Source organism: Carassius gibelio, chromosome B8 (genome assembly GCF_023724105.1).
Source record: "Carassius gibelio isolate Cgi1373 ecotype wild population from Czech Republic chromosome B8, carGib1.2-hapl.c, whole genome shotgun sequence".
NCBI lineage: Eukaryota > Metazoa > Chordata > Actinopteri > Cypriniformes > Cyprinidae > Carassius > Carassius gibelio.
The window spans coordinates 1,536,647-1,562,173 of NC_068403.1; the positions used below are offsets into that span (position 1 = coordinate 1,536,647).

Below are 25,527 nucleotides of genomic sequence, written 5' to 3' on the forward strand. Positions count from 1 at the left end.
TGTAGTCTACCCACGGCAGACAACTGCAAACAAAAGTGGAACACACCAGTCCTCCCTCACATAAACTGACAATAAACTTTATTTATCTGAATCCAAGGAGAAACAATTGATATCCTTAACACAGATAAAATGATACCCTTCACATTTTCTCTTAAATGTTTATGATTAAAATAAAAGCGTAACAGTAATTGTGAAGAAAATACTTCAGAGTGGAAGTAAGCAATGCCATAGAAACCATTTAAATTTAAAATAAATAAATTGTAGTGTTCAGCTGTATACCAAAGTTTCTACAAGTACCACTAACCATCTTTTCAATATATTTTTTTGCCTAGCATCTCCTACTGACAGCAAAACTGTGAAAAATATAAAGTTATGTGAAGCATCTAATCATAACATGAAATCATACTCTGACCCACTGTTGTGAATATTAAGGTGAGGTCCTTGCTAAAACCCAGCCCTACTGAACCAATGATGAAACAGGTGTATATATATATATATAAAAAACATGTAGACTCAATTCAGTACAATATAACTTTATTGGTCCCCACATAAGTCCTATATAAAGGAGAACACATTGATGGTGCCAACAAACAACAATAATAAATAAAAATGGGGTGAATGAAAATAACAAAAAGATCACAATTTTCTTCTTAGGTGTGAAGTGTGGTCATTACAATAAATTTGCAGCATATGTATGTATTGTGTGTGTGTGTGTGTGTGTGTGTGTGTGTGTTTGTATGGATGGGTTGGGGGCCGTCAACACAGTAAAAACAACTCAAACAAGTAACAAGATACATCTTCAGGGTGTTAGCATGGTGTCTTGACCCTGGCAGTGAACGCACATGTTCTTTTTAAAGCCACATGCTGTGTGTGACCATGATTGGCACACTGTGCACTGAGACCATGAATGCCACTTCTTTCTTGCATTCTTCTTATCATAAAAATGGATGCGGCAGACACAGCACAAATTGCCTCCATCTACCAAAGAAAAAACACAAATATTTTGAAAGTCAAGCGAGTTAGTTTAAATCATACTCATCACTATATTTAAAGCAACATCTCAAAGGCAGCTTGTTCATTTTTAACTGTTGCCAAAGGAATATGTGGGTATTGTACATCAATTCATCTCAGATCTTTAGGAAAACTCTGGGTTTTTCGTTTCAGAAATGGATGTAAATCAAACCTGAAACAGAGGGGTAACTACATTTTAATTTAACAAATCTCATGACCACTTTTTTCTTCAGCTGCTTCAAGTTTGAGATGGTGGTATGAGTCTTTGACAATTTCTTCAATGTGAGAATATTTGATGTTGATAGCCTTGTAAACAAAAATCAGCTGGAATATTTTGTTGTAACGAACTCATTTGAAATTATGATAAAAACTAGAGATAAACAATCCAGTTGTCTAACACAATGTTCTGCACACACCACAATTGCTGTTGATCATCCTTCCATCTAATACTTTAAGAATACCACTAATGCTTAGCAAATGAATCCTGTTTCCAAACCTCTAACTTCAGCTTCTTTAAGTGCATTGTAATTCGGGCATCCCTCACCTCAGGGTTTAGTGTCCTGTGCCTGCCCATGTGCCCTCAGTGCTGCTGCCTCTTGAATGTATTTTTGCTTTGCATCTTCCTCCAATGTGGCGCACCTGCCCTTAATATCATTCATTGTGCCTGAAGAAAAAATAGATGCACAGAAAACTTAACGCATTAGTCAACATCTCCTTTTAAAGTAAATTCATACAACGACAATCAGTACTTGGGTTGTGAAAACCATTTATCTGTAACAACTCTGTAAAAACAAGATAACATGTAAAGTAGATGCCCTGATGATTCTTTTAAATACACTCAGCATTCTTAAACTGATGAATGCAATTTGTGTGAGTGAAGTACTTCCCAAATACTATCATGAAAATCTGTTTCATGACGCTTCATGTATATATAGATAGATAGATAGATAGATAGATAGATAGATAGATAGATAAATTATATAAATATATACACTGTAAAAAATAAGTGTAATTTTAACTGTAAAATTTTGTAAAAACGCTACGGAAAAAAACTGATAATAGGTTAACAGTATGTTCCCGTACTATATACAGGGAAAATTTGTAAAAGATCTAACAAAGCATTTAATGTAAATTTACAGTAAAATTCTGTTAATTATACAGCTTTTAGAAGTAAAAAAAGAACAAATCAATGTATAATTTACAGTCTAAAACTGTAAACTGATATTCCCAGAATTCCCTGCGTGACACTCCACGTTTGAAAGTATTTTGTTTAAATAATCATGTTTTTAAATAGTTCTTGTTATCAGTTATGTACATTTGAGCTTTATGTTACATCTTCTGTTGATTAATGAAAGTTTTTTGCATTATTTAAGTATCACGTGTGTTACCATGATGGTGTTTTGTGTTTCCATAAATTTGCACCTTCTATATGTTAATATATACTTCTGCTTGTGGTGAAGCTACTTGTGATGAGCTTTGATACTTCATGTGGCTTTCTCTTATACAGTACCATCTTTATTATTATGGTGGTTGTCAGTATTTTCAAGGTACAAAACAGATTTAATTTTGTGTGTTGTTGAATTTACTGGTTTATATTCACATTTTCTTGTTTGTAAATTACAGCTTTATATTGTAAAATTAACAGTTTTTGACGTAAATGTGTTTACAGTTTTCTGTATTTTTACAAAATTATTCTGGCAACCACAGCTGCCAAAAAGTTTTTGTAAAAACAACAAGAAATTATTTACAGTGTACACAGCTAGCAAGCTTTAGAGAGAGTGAGAGAGAAAGAGAGAGACAGACAGATAGACACAGACAGACAGCTATATATATATATATATATATATATATATATAGATAGATAGATAGATTATATAAATATATACACAGCTAGCTAGCTAGTATAGAGAGAAAGAGAGAGACAGACAGACAGACAGACAGACAGACAGACAGACAGATAGACAGATATACAGATATACAGACAGATAGACAGATAGATAGATAGATAGATAGATAGATAGATAGATAGATAGATAGATAGATAGATCGATCCAAACCCACAGAACTTTATTTTACACTCTAGTCAAGATCCCAAGGTTTCCAAACAGCCGTAAAATACGTCTTGTGTTTAATATTTCTCTCAAGTCGATATGGGTTACATTAAGCCTATGATCAGGCTTCAGTGAGGAGTTATCGAGCATACACAATATGCAATAAGCCTGTAAGAGTGTAAAAAGTCATTTTGACAGTTTAACTAGAAACTAAATTCCCCCATTAGCTCCAGACGTAAATACACTCATATTAGCAACGTTAATGCTCACATAAAGCATCCAACGTTAACATAACAACACGCTAATAACGTAATATGGTCTAGCGATAACGTTTGCAGACACATCGCAATACGGTTATCTCATGTCAACAATAATGACACGCAATACGAGTGTATGTATTGTTTTCCATTACAGTTTAAATGCTCAGTTTGATAATTTTAATAGTCTTACCTGAAAATATTCAGCAGGAAATCGCAACGTTCCCGCATTCGTCCAGTAGACTTCCGATTACCGGTGAGCAGGAATTCTGGGATTGGATCTGGAGTCTTCTCTTGTATATTTGTGGGTGATCAACCATTTGGATGGATGATCACGGCCTTCTGAGCCTACTAGTAGGCGCAGGAGGCCCCTCCTGGCCCATTTCTATGGGCTGATAACCGCTGATAACGCCCCATTCAATCGAGTGATAACGTTCGAATCGGGTGATTTAGATCGGGACTCCCCCACACAGCAAAAAGTACTGCGCGGCCATGTTGCGGCTTCCGGAATGGAACTGTACCGGCGTCAACTTGCGGGCAATGACGGATCCGATACGAATTCGGATCCCGGACCCGCCGTTGCACCGCGCTCCACGATTAAAACCTTACCTCCACGGTGGGTCCGTTTGGGTCCTGCAAATTGAAACATATCCGCCACCATACTGTCTCATCTGGCCCTGGTCCGTTTTGGACCCGTTTATCTCATTTTCAAAATCCCTTCTGTTCTTGCTGTAGGATAAAAGAAATTGTAAGATAAACTAATAAATATTTCTAGCCTAGGCTACTACAGAAATATAAACATAAGCTTAAATCTGAATTGCCTTGTAATTTTAACCGAACAATATTGTAAATAAGCCTAAAAAAAACTTTTGAAGATTTACAGCATGTCAAAAGGGTAGGTTTTTTATTATTATGATTAGCTTGATAGTTAACAGGAATATTTTTAGAAGCCTACTTTCCTTACTAAATAAGTGACCGTGTCCGTCCGTTTTTACTGACGCACTAACTATTGCATTGTGTTAAAAATAACATCAGGTATAGGTCTACCTGATTGAACAATCTGCGTGTGTAAAGTAGCCATCAGCTGCTCAGGGAGTTATGGTCAGACTAGGTTTGATTTTGAGTTGCCAAAGAGGGTAACACTTTATAATAACGTTCAGTTGAACCTATTTTATAAGTCAGTGCTAAATAATGATGAACTAATCATTTACAAAACATTCATAAATTATTAGCAAGTGATGTACTATCATTTTAAGTATGTTTTGTAAATTCTGTTACAAGTCATTTGCAAATGTCTTGTACATGATTAACTATCAGGGTTGGTACAGATTCTGTTAAATGAAATTCCAGGACTTTCAAGCACTACTTTTTTGGATTTCGATCAGCACTTATCAAACATCTAACAAATATCTTCATTTTTTTTTAACTCAAGTTACATATCCAGTATATCATGGTGTCTGATGTTTCACTGTCATGCTTGGGGAATCCTCTTAACCATTGAGAAGATATTGAAACAGATTTATAGACGATCGACCTGAAGAATGAAAGTTGTATTATATACTTAATATCATGCCCATAGCAATGTAAAAAAAAAAAAAAAACTCTTTATCTCAGACGGGCGGCAGCGTTAATTGTGTAAAATTATTTTGATATTGAAATCATACATATTTTTATATTTTTAATTAGGGATGCACCGATACCACATTTTGTAAATGTTTAAAAGAGTAATTTTTTTTTTAATTATAAAGAGTGTTTTTAGAGTTTTCAGGTAGATCTAACAGGTAGGCTACGGAAAACCCGATTTGAACAAGGCTACGTTCACTTGAGATATAGGGCTAACTGACTGAGGATACTCACCAAGACCAGCGTTTTAAATTATGTAGACCCTCTAACCCTAACACATTTACAAGTGATGTATAGTTTACACTGTAGATTAGGGGATGCAGAAAGTGTTGTAAATATTTTTTTCATTTACACATCATCTATGAAGTACAAAAAAAAAGAACATTTATGAAACGCAACTATTCAGGCTGTCTGTAAAAGGACCACAACACAACCTTTTCACATGCCCTTCTTTTGGGCTGGAGGGTGTTACTAACCTTGACCAGTCGCTCTGCTCGTAAGGATCAAGTCCTTTGATTCTCTTTATTTTCTCGTCATATCTCATCTTTGCATTAGGATTTAGTTTTAGGCAGTATGGTCCGACAATGTTTTCTTTAGCCCGCTGCATTTTGTAGGATTATATTCCGTTTTTCACGTTAATTTTTCATTATTTTCATGCCAGAACACTAGCCTGCTATGCCAGACCATGCTAACTGGCCAAACATACCCATAATTCTTTGCGTTCTGATGACGTTGCCGCCCAGTTGGTCACATGTGTTAGCGATCTCTATTCCTCCAGACACGCTGTATAAACGATACTATTAAGACCGTTTTCCAGGTTAGATGGGCTGCATAGCGCTCAAAACCAACATGAAAAGGGTAACTTAGCCAGTAATGTTCACTTAGCGTTTTGTTTTGTTGTTAAACTCTGTAAAATGAGCGGTGACGCTGGATGGTATCAAGCTAATAGACGGTAGCTAACATTAGAAGTTAAGCCTGCACTTTTTGACATTCAAACAGGAGGCATATTGTCTGAACCAACTCAAACAGTGATTAAAATGCCGAAGCTTAATTTTAACAGGATCCGCTGTTTGACGGCGCCGGCCGGAGGCGGAGCTGATCCTCTGGGCGGCACCAAAACGAATTTGAATTTGAACTTGAAGGCGGATCCGCCTAGGAGTCTCCTGCTGATGCACATTTCATGAATCATTTGAGATCAGGGCTTTGGAGCGGATTTGCAAAACATTGATTCAGATCGGGAATCCGAAGCGCGTTTCGCGAATCATTTCAGGGCTTGAAAAAAAATTCACAAAACATTTGATTCAGATCGGGACTCCGAAGCCCGTTTCGCGAATCATTTGAGATCGGGACTTCGGAGTGAGTTCTCAAAACATTGATTCAGATCGGGAGTCGGAGTCGCGTTTCGCGAATCATATGATCGGGACTTGGAGTGAGTTCTCAAAACATTGATTCAGATCGGGAGTCGGAGTCTCGTTTCGCGAATCATTTGAGATCGGGGCTTCAGAGCGGTTTTGCAAAACATTTGATTCAGATCGGGACTCAGAAGCGCATTTCGCGAATCATTTGAGATCGGGACTTCGGAGTGAGTTCTCAAAACATTGATTCAGATCGGGAGTCGGAGTCGCGTTTCGCGAATCATATGATCGGGACTTCAGAGCGGTTTTGCAAAACATTGATTCAGATCGGGAGTCGGAGTCGCGTTTCGCGAATCATATGATCGGGACTTCAGAGCGAGTTCACAAAACATTGATTCAGATCGGGAGTCGGAGTCGCGTTTCGCGAATCATATGATCGGGACTTCAGAGCGAGTTCACAAAACATTGATTCAGATCGGGAGTCGGAGTCGCGTTTCGCGAATCATATGATCGGGACTTCAGAGCGGTTTTGCAAAACATTGATTCAGATCGGGAGTCGGAGTCGCGTTTCGCGAATCATTTGAGATTGGGGCTTCAGAGCAGTTTTGCAAAACATTGATTCAGATCGGGAGTCCGAAGCGCGTTTCACGAATCATTTGAGATCGCTTCGGAGCGGATTTTCAAAACATTTGATTATATCATGTAGGCTACTTGTCTAGTCTAGACCAACTTTTAATAAAGAGCAAAGAGGTTTAGAGACAGATTTTTGTTAATAGCCTGTTACTAATACCACAGTCCATATCATCAGTAACTGTATAATTTAGTAAGAGAAAATCAAAACAAAATAGGATGAGTTTCCATTTTTATTTTATTTATGGAGCAATGGTAATCTTAACCTCTGTGCAGTGTTTAGGGTATTTCAGGACCCCAAATAAAATTCTAATTCATCTAAATGACATGACACTTAATGACTTTACCAAAACAGAAATTGGGATGTCTGATTGTATATTAGTGTAATAAAATCACTCAGAATGTTCATATAGTGCTTTTGTTTAAAATTGTAATTTTAAATGTTTTCCTGTAAATGGCAGAAATCTACCTTAAGTACGGCAAATTTTGCATATGACCATGTATGAAAGCAAGGAATGTAGATATAGTTTAAATTAACTACATATTTATTTTCTATAAGCATTTCATATAAACATTTTTTTCAAAAAATTAACATTTAAACAAATTCCATATCAACTAGTAAAAACATTAAAGGAAGTGATGTTACAATTCATGATTGTCTAGATATTGGTGTTTTTAATTTCACCTCTTAAAGCACTTTCTTTTATCATTGCAAATATCAGTATTCAACATTTTGGGATTAAAACATCAAAATATTATGCATTTGTAATTGCATGTTAAATGCATTTATATCTTGCATTAAACAGTGTGTGTAAACATCTGTCGGGGTCTCTAGAGAGCGATGTGTAGAGGATTGAAACTTGAGCCAGAGGTTCTTCACCGCTATGAGGAGACCTTTGACGTTAACGTTACTCAATCTAGTCTCATCATCCACCCTGATGCTCCACACCTCGGTGCAGATGGCAAAGTAGTGGACCCAAATGAAGAACCTCTCTGTGGCCTGGTATAGGTTAATTGCCCTGATGTGAAAGTAATGGGAGAGGCATCCCACGTTGAGTTTATTGGGGACCATGCAAAACTGAGAAAGAAACACACAATTGGCATTCCACGGTCAGCTGATGGTTACTGGACTAGTTAACTTGGTGTGATCTGGTAACAAGTACAAGAGGTGACTTCCATGTGGAGAGGGTATGGAGAGATGATGAGCTGATCACAGAGATCATGGCTAAAGTTGATGAATTCTACTTTGGCACATACATTCATTTTTTGCTAGGAAGAAAATAGGCATGAAAAATTTACCAACAAATGATGTTCCTGTTCTATAGTGAATGCAGTTCTATAGTGTTCTATTACAAGAAAAAAACACTTACCCCAATAAGTCATGCTTCAATTAATTACTTTTATTGTTATTTATGTTATATTGTTGCAACATACCTACCCCAAACTGGAAAGATTTGTCAGGAGGGGTTGGTGATTTCTGATGGGTTCAGAATCTGAAACGATATTGCAGATCATAAATAAAAGTAAAGAGTTAGATTTTTATTAACATTTTGTGACTTAAATCTAAGACGAAAATCTAAGCATTAAATTCAGCAAAAAAAAAAAAAAAAAAAAAAAAAAAGCACACTGAGAAGTATGTGAAAGATTATATGTATAATGTTGGTTAAAACCCTGGCTGAGAAGGCAACAAAAGCTTACTAGAAGATAGCAAAATGTGCTTATCACAAAGCAGACAAGTTACTAGCAGGTGAAGAGGAGCATGATGTCACTAGCAGGTGAGTAGATGATGCTGATGTCACTAGCAGGTGTATTTTTCCAGCTCCTTTATTTTTCCCATGACTCAGCAAGAGCACTTAATTAACAAAAAGCAAACATGTATTATTTTGTGTTAAACAGAACGGGGGGTCATGGGCATAATGTATTTAATGAAAAAAAATCTGAAGATTGTTATGAAAAAAAAAAATCTGACATGATAATCTGTCTATGAAAACATGAACAAATGATTAGGACAGGTTAGATGATTATGATGAAGCAATGTTATTAATAAAGGAGCAAGAAATATCTGAGGTGAAAGTATACCAATAAACGGAAGCTAATTCTATGACGTATAAATCAGATAACTGAGATACATATCAGAGTAACATTACAACTTCTATCAGCACGATAGGATGCTAAGTTATGCGTTAGACAGAGAGAGAGAGAGAGAGAGAGCTCCCTCTGATGCGTATTCATGACAGCGCGCTGAAAGATGGGCAAGGATAGATTTTACTATAGATTCCTATAAAGTTCTCATTATAAATGTACGGCAGATTTGTGCTATATTTTCATCTACGTTATTAAGTGTAATAGTTGTAATTAAGTTTTATTTTTAAGTTAAGTTTTATTTTCCATAAACCACCTGCGCGTTTTCGAAACCTAGGAATTGAATTATGCCCACAAATATGACGGAAAAAAAGCTTGGCTGCATTATTATAACATCATTAATAAAATAATATCAATAATAATAATAGAAAAATAAAACATTTAAGAGCAATATCATTATCGGGCATTGCTTATGAGCATGAAACTAATGGATGATATGCAGCGATTTCAGCCTAATTGTTCATGTTAATTAATCAGAAGTAGAGTAGCTCTAGCAATTTTTATCTGAAAAAAAATTCGCCGATGCAGATGTGAACTTGACCGAAAGTGTAACTCGGATTGCGCTTTACAAACACGAAAGTACAATAAATTTACATAGTGTCACTATCATTATTTTTTTATGTATTGTAATATTTAATTTATATTTTGTATTCAATTTGCACTCTCTGATCAACCAAAATATTATTTAACAGCATGGAAAATCACTGATTATTGCTAAATAATTGAATAAGATTTAAAATATATTTAAGATAAAAACTATGACAAACAAATAATTTTGATTTTTGTCATCTCGAATATGTTTAATGTAATTAGGCTACAAATATATCCATCCATTTTTATTTTATAAAGACCATTTCATTAGTTGTCTGTGATTTAAAAATGAACACAAAGATTATTTTTCTTTTTTTGATACTTTATTCAACTGCATTTTTTTTTTTTACAAAACATCGTCTTCCAGTAAAACTTTGGCAGCATATTTTAATCCAGCGGTGAAATTTAGTTTTTAAAAGATAAAGAAAAAAGTTCACCAAGTTTAACCAAACAACTATTATAAGGTATAAAACAGAGACCAAATAGCCTAGATATTTTAACTATGGTTAAAACTCAAAACTAAAATAATAATTATTAAAAAAAAATGGATATTATATTTACCACGACCGGTGAAACATTCAAATATCTATTCAAAAAGATAAGGCGGTCTACGTGCTCAGGTGAGAGCCGAGTAAACAGCCTGTTCACATTTAGTGGAATAAATTCGCTCCGCTGGAACATATGTTGCAGGAACAGCCAGGTACCACTGGACAAGTAAACCTTCTCTGTCCCTGAAACTAATGGGCAGCAAATCTTTCACCACCATTTCAGCGAACAGCTTTGTCGTCTTCTCGGTTAATGCGTTGCATTTAGGTCTTACGGCAAGTGATTCAATGCTCATCTGAGTTGCCGCTCTGTTATCGCCAGATATTTTATGTAGGTACGCATTTTAGATGATAGCGCATTGTATTTGTTGTAGATTTGTGTGACAGCTTGGCGCTACACAGCTTACCCTGAACTGTATTTTCATCGTTCTTCTCAAAGGGAAGCCAGCCATTACTACTTGACTTTGAGGCCATGCTTATCTATCTGTCTTACGTCTTTTGAGTGGGAAGCTAACCAATCAGAGATCAGGGCGCCGCCCAACGTGCTGCCATAATCAATCAGAAATAATAATTTCGATAATCGTTTACTTGATCGATCATCGCTGTCGCGGTCGAGTACTCGATCACTGTTGCACATCCCTACTGCTCAACTGTGATTGCTGCTGTTGAACATTGAGCTATGCTACAAACTTTTTTCAGTTTTATTTTTATGCTTTAACTACTTAAAAAACGGGTTGCAAACCTGTCTACATAGGATCACCTTGGTCAAGTGTGTGTGTGTGTGTGTGAGAGAGAGTTTGTTTATTTAGTAGTTTTTCATATGTATCATTACATTATTCAAGTAAGCTCCAAACCAGTACCTGCATTTAAAGTTGTAATCCGACAAAGGATGCAGCAAACCAGTGTAATTTACCTGGACTCGGTCTTGGCTGAGTTCCATCACCGTCTCCTCCATTATGACGTAAAACATAAGAGCAAAAACAAGCAGTTCTGTCTCCACCTCTCCTGACAGGATTGTACTCTCATTAGTGCTCCTCTCGCACCGTTGCTATGCGACACAGCAGTAATCGGAAACACCTGGTGGCGGCATTAGGAAATCCTGCAAATGCGGAGCATCTCAAGCACTTCTGAGCGGATTTGCAAATTTTATTCAGATCGGGAGTTTCGCTAATCATTTGAGACGGGACATCGGAGTTCGCAAAACATTTGATCAGATCGGGACTCCGAATGGTGTTTTGCGAATCATTTGGCTTCGACCGAGATCGACAAACTTTGATTCAGATCGGGACTCCGAATCGCGTTTTGGGAATCATTTGCCTTCGACCAAGTTCGCCAACAATTTGATTCAGATCGGAACTCCAAATGGCGTTTTGCGAATCATTTGGCTTTGACCAAGTTCGCCAACAATTTGATTCAGATCGGGACTCCGAATCGCGTTTTGGGAATCATTTGCCTTCGACCAAGTTCGCCAACAATTTGATTCAGATCGGGACTCCGAATCGCGTTTTGGGAATCATTTGCCTTCGACCAAGTTCGCCAACAATTTGATTTAGATCGGGACTCCGAATCGCGTTTTGCGAATCATTTGGCTTCAACAGAGTTCACAAAACATTTGATTCAGATCAGGAGTCTGGCCTATTATTAGCCCATTAATAATTACTCTCAAAATAGGACAACTGACAAAAAAGTAACAACAAAACACATTTAATAATATGACAGATATAGGCCATAACAACGAAAAATAAATAAATAATAATATATATTATGCTGCCCCACTTTTTGACTGCATCTGTAATTACAAACAAAAACACCTATCTTTTCAGATATTTTGTTACAAAAAATGTTCTAAAAATAGGTATGGTTTGTTAGGGTTTAATTAATTTGGATCTGATCTAATTTCAACCTCTTATTTGAATATTTTGGTTTGCCATGGGGTGTGCAGACACAAACTAATGCGGGATTAGATGTAACAATGTTTTTTTGTGCCAAAATTCAAATATATTTTAAAGATATTGCTGAACATTTATTTTACCATTTAGCAAAATTATTTAAGTAGAGAATTGTACTTCTGCTGTTAGAAGAAAACAAATTCAAGTGATTGCACTGGAGCTGCATGTGCGTGCAGTTAAGCTTTGTCTGTTCATTATCATAATAAAAAAACTGTAACTTTAAACACAAACACACACTGCTCAGTTTTTATGTAGTAAAATCTGTACTGTTAAGCGTTATCACCTTACTGCCCTGATGTAAAACATTTTGTTTTACGTGGATATTGGAAGCGAGTGAAGTACGTAAATAATATTTACAGAAAAATGTGATTTTGTGTCGAATGAGACCCAACTTTAGTTTGAGTTTCATTCTAGCCTAAAATGATCATTCGTTTTGGCTTGTGAATTTATGTAGCTTCTTAGATCTTTTAATTATATTCTCTTAATCCGTGGTCTCAAACTCAATTCCTGGAGGGCCACAGCTCTGCAGAGTTTAGCTCCAACCAGCTCCAAATCACACCTGCTTGGAAGTTTCTAGTAATCCTGAAGACCTTGATTAGCTGGATCAGGTGTGTTTGATTATGGTTGGAGCAAAACTGTGCAGGCCCTCCAGGAATTGAGTTAAAGGATTTGTTGTGGAGCAAGGAGAACTTAAATAGCCTAACTATGTTTACATTGTTTATTATTATTATTAATCATATATTTATTTGACCCTCTAACTTTAGCACTCACTATTCTAATTCTTCTTAAAAAAAAAAATAGATCGGGACTCCGACGGGCGTTTCGCAAATCATTTGAGATCAGGACTTTGGAGTGAGTTCGCAAAACATTTGATTCGGATCGGGACTCCGAAGCACGTTTCGCGAATCATTTGAGATCAGTTGCAGCGGATTTGATTCAGATCGGGACTCCCCCACACAGCAAAAAGGACTGCGCGGCCGTGTTGCTTCCGGAAAGGAACTGTACCGGCGTCAACTTGCGGGCAATGACGGATCCGATACGAATTCGGATCCCGGACCCGCCGTTGCACCGCGCTCCACGATTAAAACCTTACCTCCACGGTGGGTCCGTTTGGGTCCTGCAAATTGAAACATATCCGCCACCATACTGTCTCATCTGGCCCTGGTCCGTTTTGGACCCGTTTATCTCATTTTCAAAATCCCTTCTGTTCTTGCTGTAGGATAAAAGAAATTGTAAGATAAACTAATAAATATTTCTAGCCTAGGCTACTACAGAAATATAAACATAAGCTTAAATCTGAATTGCCTTGTAATTTTAACCGAACAATATTGTAAATAAGCCTAAAAAAAACTTTTGAAGATTTACAGCATGTCAAAAGGGTAGGTTTTTTATTATTATGATTAGCTTGATAGTTAACAGGAATATTTTTAGAAGCCTACTTTCCTTACTAAATAAGTGACCGTGTCCGTCCGTTTTTACTGACGCACTAACTATTGCATTGTGTTAAAAATAACATCAGGTATAGGTCTACCTGATTGAACAATCTGCGTGTGTAAAGTAGCCATCAGCTGCTCAGGGAGTTATGGTCAGACTAGGTTTGATTTTGAGTTGCCAAAGAGGGTAACACTTTATAATAACGTTCAGTTGAACCTATTTTATAAGTCAGTGCTAAATAATGATGAACTAATCATTTACAAAACATTCATAAATTATTAGCAAGTGATGTACTATCATTTTAAGTATGTTTTGTAAATTCTGTTACAAGTCATTTGCAAATGTCTTGTACATGATTAACTATCAGGGTTGGTACAGATTCTGTTAAATGAAATTCCAGGACTTTCAAGCACTACTTTTTTGGATTTCGAACAGCACTTATCAAACATCTAACAAATATCTTCTTTTTTTTTTTTAACTCAAGTTACATATCCAGTATATCATGGTGTCTGATGTTTCACTGTCATGCTTGGGGAATCCTCTTAACCATTGAGAAGATATTGAAACAGATTTATAGACGATCGACCTGAAGAATGAAAGTTGTATTATATACTTAATATCATGCCCATAGCAATGTAAAAAAAAAAAAAAAAACTCTTTATCTCAGACGGGCGGCAGCGTTAATTGTGTAAAATTATTTTGATATTGAAATCATACATATTTTTTATATTTTTAATTAGGGATGCACCGATACCACATTTTGTAAATGTTTAAAAGAGTAATTTTTTTGTAAATTATAAAGAGTGTTTTTAGAGTTTTCAGGTAGATCTAACAGGTAGGCTACGGAAAACCCGATTTGAACAAGGCTACGTTCACTTGAGATATAGGGCTAACTGACTGAGGATACTCACCAAGACCAGCGTTTTAAATTATGTAGACCCTCTAACCCTAACACATTTACAAGTGATGTATAGTTTACACTGTAGATTAGGGGATGCAGAAAGTGTTGTAAATATTTTTTTCATTTACACATCATCTATGAAGTACAAAAAAAAAGAACATTTATGAAACGCAAAGTCACGTTTAGTAAAAGATTAAAATAAAAGGCAACACGGTCATATTGGTAAGATGGTTGCAGCGATTTTTAAGGCTGCCCAAACATTTACAAACGATTGACTTTGAAATCTGACTATCGCAAGCTAACATGTCATCAAACTATTCAGGCTGTCTGTAAAAGGACCACAACACAACCTTTTCACATGCCCTTCTTTTGGGCTGGAGGGTGTTACTAACCTTGACCAGTCGCTCTGCTCGTAAGGATCGATTCCTTTGATTCTCTTTATTTTCTCGTCATATCTCATCTTTGCATTAGGATTTAGTTTTAGGCAGTATGGTCCGACAATGTTTTCTTTAGCCCGCTGCATTTTGTAGGATTATATTCCGTTTTTCACGCTAATTTTTCATTATTTTCATGCCAGAACACTAGCCTGCTATGCCAGACCATGCTAACTGGCCAAATATACCCATAATTCTTTGCGTTCTGATGACGTTGCCGCCCAGTTGGTCACATGTGTTAGCGATCTCTGTTCCTCCAGACACGCTGTATAAATGATACTATTAAGACCGTTTTCCAGGTTAGATGGGCTGCATAGCGCTCAAAACCAACATGAAAAGGGAAGCTAGTAATGTTCACTTAGCGTTTTGTTTTGTTGTTAAACTGTGTAAAATGAGCGGTGACGCTGGATGGTATAAAGCTAATAGACGGTAGCTAACATTAGAAGTTAAGCCTGCACTTTTTGACATTCAAACAGGAGGCATATTGTCTGAACCAACTCAAACAGTGATTAAAATGCCGAAGCTTAATTTTAACAGGATCCGCTGTTTGACGGCACCGACAGGAGGCGGAGCTGATCCTCTGGGCAGCACCAAAACGAATTTGAACTTGAAGGCGGATCCGCCTAGGAGTCTCCTGCTGATGCACATTTCATGAATCATTTGAGATCAGGGCTTTGGAGCGGATTTGCAAAACATTGATTCAGATCGGGAATCCGAAGCGCGTTTCGCGAATCATTTCAGGGCTTGAAAAAAAATTCACAAAACATTTGATTCAGATCGGGACTCCGAAGCCCGTTTCGCGAATCATTTGAGATCGGGACTTCGGAGTGAGTTCTCAAAACATTGATTCAGATCGGGAGTCGGAGTCGCGTTTCGCGAATCATATGATCGGGACTTCAGAGCGAGTTCACAAAACATTGATTCAGATCGGGAGTCGGAGTCGCGTTTCGCGAATCATATGATCGGGACTTCAGAGCGGTTTTGCAAAACATTGATTCAGATCGGGAGTCGGAGTCGCGTTTCGCGAATCATATGATCGGGACTTCAGAGCGGTTTTGCAAAACATTGATTCAGATCGGGAGTCGGAGTGGCGTTTCGCGAATCATATGATCGGGACTTCAGAGCGGTTTTGCAAAACATTGATTCAGATCGGGAGTCGGAGTCGCGTTTCGCGAATCATATGATCGGGACTTCAGAGCGGTTTTGCAAAACATTGATTCAGATCGGGAGTGCGAAGCGCGTTTCGCCAATCATTTGAGATCGCTTTGGAGCGGATTTTCAAAACATTTGATTGTATCATGTAGGCTACTTGTCTAGTCTAGACCAACTTTTAATAAAGAGCAAAGAGGTTTAGAGACAGATTTTTGTTAATAGCCTATTACTAATACCACAGTCCATAGCATCAGTAACTGTATAATTTAGTAAGAGAAAATCAAAACAAAATAGGATGAGTTTCCATTTTTATTTTATTTATGGAGCAATGGTAATCTTAACCTCTGTGCAGTGTTTAGGGTATTTCAGGACCCCAAATAAAATTCTAATTCATCTAAATGACATGACACTTAATGACTTTACCAAAACAGAAATTGGGATGTCTGATTGTATATTAGTGTAATAAAATCACTCAGAATGTTCATATAGTGCTTTTGTTTAAAATTGTAATTTTAAATGTTTTCCTGTAAATGGCAGAAATCTACCTTAAGTACGGCAAATTTTTCATATGACCATGTATGAAAGCAAGGAATGTAGATATACTTTAACTACATATTTATTTTGTATAAGAATTTCATATAAACATTTTTTTCAAAAAATTAACATTTAAACAAATTTCATATCAACTGTATAGTAAAAACATTAAAGGAAGTGATGTTACAATTCATGATTGTCTAGATATTGGTGTTTTTAATTTCACCTCTTAAAGCACTTTCTTTTATCATTGCAAATATCAGTATTCAACATTTTGGGATTAAAACATCAAAATATTATGCATTTGTAATTGCAGGTTAAATGCATTTATATCTTGCATTAAACAGTGTGTGTAAACATCTGTCGGGGTCTCTAGAGAGCGATGTGTAGAGGATTGAAACTTGAGCCAGAGGTTCTTCACTGCTATGAGGAGACCTTTGACGTTAACGTTACTCCATCTAGTCTCATCATCCACCCTGATGCTCCACACCTCGGTGCAAATGGCAAAGTAGTGGACCCAAATGAAGAACCTCTCTGTGGCCTGGTATAGGTTAATTGCCCTGATGTGAAAGAAATGGGAGAGGCATCCCACGTTGAGTTTATTGGGGACCATGCAAAACTGAGAAAGAAACACACAATTGGCATTCCACGGTCAGCTGATGGTTACTGGACTAGTTAACTTGGTGTGATCTTGTAACAAGTACAAGAGGTGACTTCCATGTGGAGAGGGTATGGAGAGATGATGAGCTGATCACAGAGATCACGGCTAAAGTTGTTGAATTCTACTTTGGCACATACATTTATTTTTTGCTAGGAAGAAAATGGGCATGAAAAATTTACCAACAAATGATGTTCATGTTCTATAGTGAATGTAGTTTTATAGTGTTCTATTACAAGAAGAAAACAGTTACCCCAATAAGTCATGCTTCAATTAATGACATTTTATTGTTATTTATGTTATATTGTTGCAACATACCTACCCCAAACTGGAAAGATATGTCAGGAGGGGTTGGTGATTTCTGATGTGTTCAGAATCTGAAACGATATTGCAGATCATAAGTAAAAGTGAAGAGTTAGATTTTTATTAACATTTTCTGACTTAAATCTAAGACTAAAATCTAAGCATTAAATTCAGCAAAAAAAAAAAAAAAAGAAAAAGAAAAGCACACTGAGAAGTATGTGAAAGATTATATGTATAATGTTGGTTAAAACCCTGGCTGAGAAGGCAACAAAAGCTTAAACTTACTAGAAGATAGTAAAATTTGCTTATCACAAAGCAGGCAAGTAACTAGCAGGTGAAGAGGAGCATGATGTCACTAGCATGTGTTTTTTTTTCCAGCTCCTTTATTTTTCCCATGACTCAGCAAGAGCACTTAATTAACAAAAAGCAAACATGTACTATTTTGTGTTAAACATAATGGGGGGTCATGGGCATAATGTATTTAATGAAAAAAAATCTGAAGATTGTTATGAAAAAAAAAAAATCTGACATGATAATCTGTCTATGAAAACATGAACAAATGATTAGGACAGGTTAGATGATGATGATGAAGCAATGTTATTAATAAAGGAGCAAGAAATATCTGTCTGAGGTGAAAGTATACCAATAAACGGAAGCTAATTCTATGACGCATAAATCAGATAACTGAGATACATATCAGACGTAACATACAACTTGTATCAGCACGATAGGATGCTAAGTTATGCGTTAGACAGAGAGAGAGAGAGAGAGAGAGAGAGATAGAGAGAGAGAGCTCCCTCTGATGCGTATTCATGACAGCGCGCTGAAAGATGGGCAAGGATAGATTTTACTATAGATTCCTATAAAGTTCTCATTATAAATGTACGGCAGATTTGTGCTATATTTTCATCTACGTTATTAAGTGTAATAGTTGTAATTAAGTTTTATTTTTAAGTTAAGTTTTATTTTCCATAAACCACCTGCGCGTTTTCGAAACCTAGGAATTGAATTATGCCCACAAATATGACGGAAAAAAAGCTTGGCTGCATTATTATAACATCATTAATAAAATAATATCAATAATAATAATAGAAAAATAAAACATTTAAGAGCAATATCATTATCGGGCATTGCTTATGAGCATGAAACTAATGGATGATATGCAGCGATTTCAGCCTAATTGTTCATGTTAATTAATCAGAAGTAGAGTAGCTCTAGCAATTTTTATCTGAAAAAAATTCGCCGATGCAGATGTGAACTTGACCGAAAGTGTAACTCGGATTGCGCTTTACAAACACGAAAGTACAATAAATTTACATAGTGTCACTATCATTATTTTTTTATGTATTGTAATATTTAATTTATATTTTGTATTCAATTTGCACTTTCTGATCAACCAAAATATTATTTAACAGCATGGAAATCACTGATTATTGCTAAATAATCGAATAAGATTTAAAATATATTTAAGATAAAAACTATGACAAACAAATAATTTTGATTTTCGTCATCTCGAATATGTTTAATGTAATTAGGCTACAAATATATCCATCCATTTTTATTTTATAAAGACCATTTCATTATTTGTCTGCGATTTAAAAATGAACACAAAGATTCTTTTTTTTTTTTTTTTTTGCTACTTTATTCAAGTGCATTTTTTTAAACAAATCATTGTCTTCCTGTATAACTTTAGCATCATATTTTAATCCAGCGGTGAAACGTAGTTTCTTAAAATATAAAGAAAAAAGTTCACCAAGTTTAACCAAACAACTATTATAAGGTATAAAACAGAGACCAAATAGCCTAGATATTTAACTATGGTTAAAACTCAAAACTAAAATAATAATTATAAAAAAATGGATATTATATTCACCACGACCGGTGAAACATTCAAATGTCTATTCAAAAAGATAAATCGGTCTACGTGCTCAGGTGAGAGCAGAGTAAACAGCCTGTTCACATTTAGTGGAATAAATTCGCTCCGCTGGAACAGATGTTGCAGGAACAGCCAGGTACCACTGGACAAGTAAACCTTCTCTGTCCCTGAAACTAATGGGCAGCAAATCTTTCACCACCATTTCAGCGAACAGCTTTGTCGTCTTCTCGGTTCTGCCTGCGTTGCATTTAGGTCTTACGGCAAGTGATTCAATGCTCGTCTGAGTTGCCGCTCTGTTATCGCCAGATATTTTATGTAGGTACGCATTTTAGATGATAGCGCATTGTATTTGTTGTAGATTTGTGTGACAGCTTGGCGCTAAAAAGCTTACCCTGAACTGTATTTTCATGGTTCTTCTCAAAGGGAAGCCAGCCATTACTACCTGACTTTGAGGCCATGCTTATCTGTCTTCTTACGTCTTTTGAGGAATCAAGTGGGAAGCTAACCAATCAGAGATCAGGGCGCCGCCCAACGTGCTGCCATAATCAATCAGAAATAATAATAATAATAATAATAATAATTTCGATAATCGTTTACTTGATCGATCATCGCTGTCGCGGTCGAGTACTCGATCACTGTTGCACATCCCTACTGCTCAGCTGTGATTGCTGCTGTTGAACATTGAGCTATGCTACAAACTTTTTTCAGTTTTATTTTTATGCTTTAACTACTTAAAAAACGGGTTGCAAACCTGTCTACATAGGATCACCTTGGTCAAGACAATAAACTATATAAAAATCGCACCTTTGTAACATATCAGTCAGCATTTGAACTGCTATGTGTGTGTGTGTGCGCGAGTTTGTTTATTTAGTAGTTTTTCATATGTATCATTACATTATTCAAGTAAGCTCCAAACCAGTACCTGCATTTAAAGTTGTAATCCGACAAAGGATGCAGCAAACCAGTGTAATTTACCTGGACTCGGTCTTGGCTGAGTTCCATCACCGTCTCCTCCATTATGACATAAAACATAACAGCAAAAACAAGCAGTTCTGTCTCCACCTCTCCTGACAGGATTGTACTCTCATCAGTGCTCCTCGTGCACCGTTGCTATGGGACACAGCAGTAATCGGAAACACCTGGTGGCGGAATTAGGAAATCCTGCAAATGCTGAGCATCTCAAGCACTTCGGAGCGGATTTGCATTTTATTCAGATCGGGAGTTTTGCGAATCATTTGAGATGGGAGGTCGGAGTTCGCAAAACATTTGATCCGATCGGGACTCCAAATCGCGTTTTGCGAATCATTTGGCTTCGACCGAGTTCGACAAACATTTGATTCAGATCGGGAATCTGAATTGCTTTGCGAATCATTTGGCTTCGACAGATTTGATTCAGATCGGGACTCCAAATCGCGTTTTGCGAATCATTTGGCTTCGACCTAGTTCGACAAACATTTGATTCAGATCGGGACTCCAAATCGCCTTTTGCGAATCATTTGGCTTCAACAGAGTTCACAAAACATTTGATTCAGATCAGGAGTCTGGCCTATTATTAGCCCATTAATAATTACTCTCAAAATAGGACAACTGACAAAAAAGTAACAACAAAACACATAATAATATATATTATGCTGCCCACTTTTTATATTCATCTGTAATTACAAACAAAAACACCTATCTTTTCAGATATTTTGTTACAAAAAAATGTTCTAAAAATAGGTATGGTTTGTTAGAGTTTAATTAATTTGGATCTGATCTAATTTCAACCTCTTATTTGAATATTTTGGTTTGCCATGGGGTTTGCAGACACAAACTAATGTGGGATTAGATGTAACAATGTTTTTTTGTGCCAAAATTCAAATATATTTTAAAGATATTGCTGAACATTTATTTTACCATTTAGCAAAATTATTTAAGTAGAGAATTGTACTTCTGCTGTTAGAAGGAAAAAAATTCAAGTGATTGCTCTGGCGCTGCATGTGCGTGCAGTTAAGCTTTGTCTGTTCAATATCATAATTAAAAAAAAACTGTAATTTAGTTTAAACAAACACACACTGCTCAGTTTTTATGTAGTAAAATCTGTACCGTTAAGCGTTATCACCTTACTGCCCTGATGTAAAACATTTTCTTTTATGTGGATATTGGAAGGGAGTGATGTATGTAAATAATATTTACAGAACATTTTGATTGTGTCGAATGAGAGACCCAACTTTAGTTTCAGTTTCGTTCTAGCCTAAAATGATCATTCGTTTTGGCTTGTGAATTTCTGTAGCTTCTATCTTTTAATTATATTTTCTAAATACTGTTAAATTTAAATGATTTGTTGTGGAACTATGGGAACTTAAATAGCCTATGTTTACATTGTTTATAATTATTTATCATACATTTATTTGACCCTCTAAATTCAGCACTCACTATTCTAATTCTACTCTTTAAAAAAAAAAAAAAAAAAAAAAAAAAAACTATATCGGGACTCTGATGGGCCTTTCGCAAATCATTTGAGATCAGGACTTTGGAGCGTTTTTGGATCGACTTTGGAGCGTTTAGCAAAACATTTGATTTGGATCGGGACTCCGAAGCATGTTTCGCAAATCATTTGAGATCAGTCCCAGCGGATTTGCAAAACATTGATTCAGATCGGGACTCCCCCACACAGCAAAAAGTACTGCGCGGCCGTGTTGCGGCTTCCGGAACGGAACTGTACCGGCGTCAACTTGCGGGCAATGACGGATTCCGGACCCGCCGTTGCACCGCGCTCCACGATTAAAACCTTACCTCCACGGTGGGTCAGTTTGGGTCCTGCAAATTGAAACATATCCGCCACCATACTGTCTCATCTGGACCCGTTTATCTCATTTTCAAAATCCCTTCTGTTCTTGCTGTAGGATAAAAAAAATTGTAAGATAAACTAATAAATATTTCTAGCCTAGGTTACTACAGAAATATAAACATAAGCTTAAATCTGAATTGCTTTGTAATTTTAACCGAACAATATTGTAAATAAGCCTAAAAAAACTTTTGAAGATTTACTGCATGTCAAAAGGGTAGGCTTTTAATTATTATGATTAGCTTGATAGTTAACAGGAATATTTTTAGTAGCCTACTTTCCTTACTAAATAAGTGACCGTGTCCGTCCGTTTTTACTGACGCACTAACTATTGCATTGTGTTAAAAATAACATCAGGTATAGGTCTACCTGATTGAACAATCTGTGTGTGTAAAGTAGCCATCAGCTGCTCAGGGAGTTATGGTCAGACTAGGTTTGATTTTGAGTTGCCAAAGAGGGTAACACTTTATAATAACGTTCAGTTGTACGTATTTTATAAGTCAGTGGTTAAATAATGATGAACTGAGAAGATTGAGAAGATATTGAAACAGATTTATAGACGATCGACCTGAAGAATGAAAGTTGTATTATATACTTAATATCATGCCCATAGCAATGTAAAAAAAAAAAAAAAAACTCTTTATCTCAGACGGGCGGCAGCGTTAATTGTGTAAAATTATTTTGATATTGAAATCATACATATTTTTTATATTTTTAATTAGGGATGCACCGATACCACATTTTGTAAATGTTTAAAAGAGTAATTTTTTTGTAAATTATAAAGAGTGTTTTTAGAGTTTTCAGGTAGATCTAACATGTAAAGAAAACCCGATTTGAACAAGGCTACGTTCACTTGAGATATAGGGCTAACTGACTGAGGATACTCACCAAGACCAGCGTTTTAAATTATATAGACCCCCTAACCCTAACACATTTACAAGTGATGTATAGTTTAAACTTTAGGGCAGGTGTCTCAAACTGCCGGCCCGCGGGCCATTTAAGGCCCTTCTTCCCCCTCCACCCGGCCCGCCACTGATGTAAAATATAAAACATAATCCGGCCCGCTAAATTAATTTTATTATTAATATTATTATTTTCTAGTTGTCTCAAAAAAAAAAAAAAAACGCGCATGCAGACAGATTTAAAAACCGCTGGATTCGGGGCATTCGTACGTAGTTGTATGTTGTTTGGCTGCGAAAGTGCGAATGATAAGATGTCTCTTTACAAACCGAAATGGAAAGTGGATGAAGAACACAGACAGTTTCAAGAAAGATGGACGTTGCAGTATTTTTTTGTGGAGTTTAATGGAAACGCTACCTGTAGGATATGCAAAGAAAAAGTCGCTGTTCTAAAGGAATATAATCTCAAACGTCATTACTCGACTAAACATGGAGAACAGTATGATAAGTACCAGGAAGACGAGAGAAAAAGACGAGCCACACTGTTGCAGAGAGAGCTAACGTCCCAGCAAAACATTTTCCATGAAGCCAAAAAAGATGCTGATGCTGCAGTTGAGGCAAGTTATGTGGTGAGTGAGTTGATCGCTAAAGCGGGAAAGCCATTCACAGAAGGTCAGTTTATAAAGGATTACATGCAGAAAGTCGCTGATATTCTTTGTCCAGAAAATAAAAACTTGTTCAACAATCTATCTTTGTCGGCGAACACAGTGGCAGAGCGGATCAGCGAGTTATCGAGTGACATTTATGATCAGTTACGCAGCAAATCTAAAGATTTCACAGCATATTCTGTGGCGCTTGACGAAAGTACAGACATAACCGACAGTGCTCAGTTAGCAATTTTCATCAGGGGTATTAATGACCAATTTGAAGTGACAGAAGAGTTGTTGAGTTTGTGTCCAATGCACGGCCGTACCACAGCCAAAGATATATTTCAGCAGCTGTGTGACGCCATTGAGCGCGCTGGTTTGCCGTGGAACAGGCTGGTCGGCATTACCACTGATGGTGCCCCATCTATGACAGGGAAAAAAATGGACTGGTAGCACTAGTACAGAGAAAGTTAGAAGAGGAAAATGCAGATGCAGCAATTGTTCTGCACTGCATTATACACCAACAGGCACTGTGCAGCAAATGCTTGAAATATGAACATGTCATGTCTGTTGTCCTGAAATGTATAAATTACATCAGGTCTAGGAGTTTACAGCATCGCCAGTTTCTGGCCTTTTTAGAAGAAATTGAGTCAACATATGGTGATGTACTTTATTTTACTGAGGTCCGCTGGCTCAGCAGGGGGAATGTCCTGAAGAGATTCTTTGAGTTAAGATCAGAGGTGAAGAGATTCATGGAAGATGGCAGAATGGATGTTCCTGAATTTGATGATCCTAAATGGGTCATGGACCTTGCATTCTTAGTTGACATAACACAGGAGCTGAACATCCTTAACCTGAAGCTCCAGGGCCCAGGTCAGCTCATCACAGCAGCGTATGACAGTGTGAAAGCCTTCTCCACAAAACTAAGATTGTGGAAAACTCAGCTTTCTGCAAAAAACCTTAGTCATTTCCCAACATGCAGATCTCTTGCGGAGGAGGGCACAGCATTTAGTGGTGATGAATATGCCTCTGCTATTGAAAACCTACTGCAGGAATTTGATCAACGTTTTGCTGACTTCAAGGCACATTGTGTCACTTTCCAGCTGTTTGCAGACCCCTTCTCAGCTGATGTGGAGAGTGTTCCAAATCTTTTGCAAATGGAACTAATTGACTTGCAGTGCAACAGTGAGCTAAAAACTAAATTCAGAGAGGCACAGGGACAAGCAGACAAGACTGGACAGTTTTTAAGAGAATTACCTCCATGCTTCCCAGAGCTGTCCAAAGTGTTCAGTCGGGTAAAGTGCCTTTTTGGAAGCACATATCTGTGTGAGAAACTTTTCTCAACTATGAACTTCAATAAATGCAAGTACAGGTCCAGGCTTAGTGATGCCCATCTTGAAGCTGTACTCAGAGTTTCAACTGTGACCTCCATCAGGGCAAATGTGGCTCAGTTGTGTGAGCAGAAGCGCTGCCAGGTGTCTGGCAAGAAATAGAATGGTGTACAAATATATTCAGGGTTTGTTCAGTGCAATGTTGTTATTTGATCGCTAGGTTTTTTTTTATTTAAGTCAAAATAAAGAAAGGGAAAAATATTTGCACTAACTGTTCAAAACTAATATATATATGCTGTTATAACAATAATAGAGACAATGCTGTTGTTAAGTTTGACAAAAATATTTTAGCAATGTAATTTGAAGTAAATAAAAAA

The 25,527-nt window shown here is 36.7% G+C and overlaps 1 protein-coding gene and 2 long non-coding RNA genes across 4 annotated transcripts; 1 reads left to right on the plus strand and 2 right to left on the minus strand.

Annotated features, from left to right (window-relative positions):
- Positions 1 to 517: 517 nt before the first annotated feature.
- LOC127963793 (uncharacterized) lies at positions 518 to 3,767 on the minus strand. The gene is made up of 3 exons (XR_008154900.1): positions 3,513 to 3,767; positions 1,556 to 1,675; positions 518 to 978 (listed from the first exon to the last, which is right to left on the minus strand). It is a non-coding gene; the product is annotated as an uncharacterized LOC127963793 (long non-coding RNA).
- Positions 3,768 to 16,397: 12,630 nt separating this feature from the next.
- Positions 16,398 to 17,926, minus strand: LOC127963797 (uncharacterized). 2 transcript variants are annotated; one of them, XR_008154908.1, is made up of 3 exons: positions 17,856 to 17,926; positions 17,586 to 17,644; positions 16,398 to 17,228 (listed from the first exon to the last, which is right to left on the minus strand). It is a non-coding gene; the product is annotated as an uncharacterized LOC127963797 (long non-coding RNA). The 2 variants fall into 2 exon arrangements; XR_008154907.1 differs by having other exon boundaries at positions 17,590 to 17,644; positions 17,856 to 17,918.
- A 5,560-nt stretch (positions 17,927 to 23,486) lies between these two features.
- On the plus strand, positions 23,487 to 25,312 carry LOC127964114 (general transcription factor II-I repeat domain-containing protein 2B-like). Its single transcript, XM_052564277.1, is given in 2 exon segments — positions 23,487 to 24,252; positions 24,255 to 25,312. Coding segments are annotated over 2 exon segments (1,824 nt in total).
- The last annotated feature ends 215 nt before the right edge of the window (positions 25,313 to 25,527 follow it).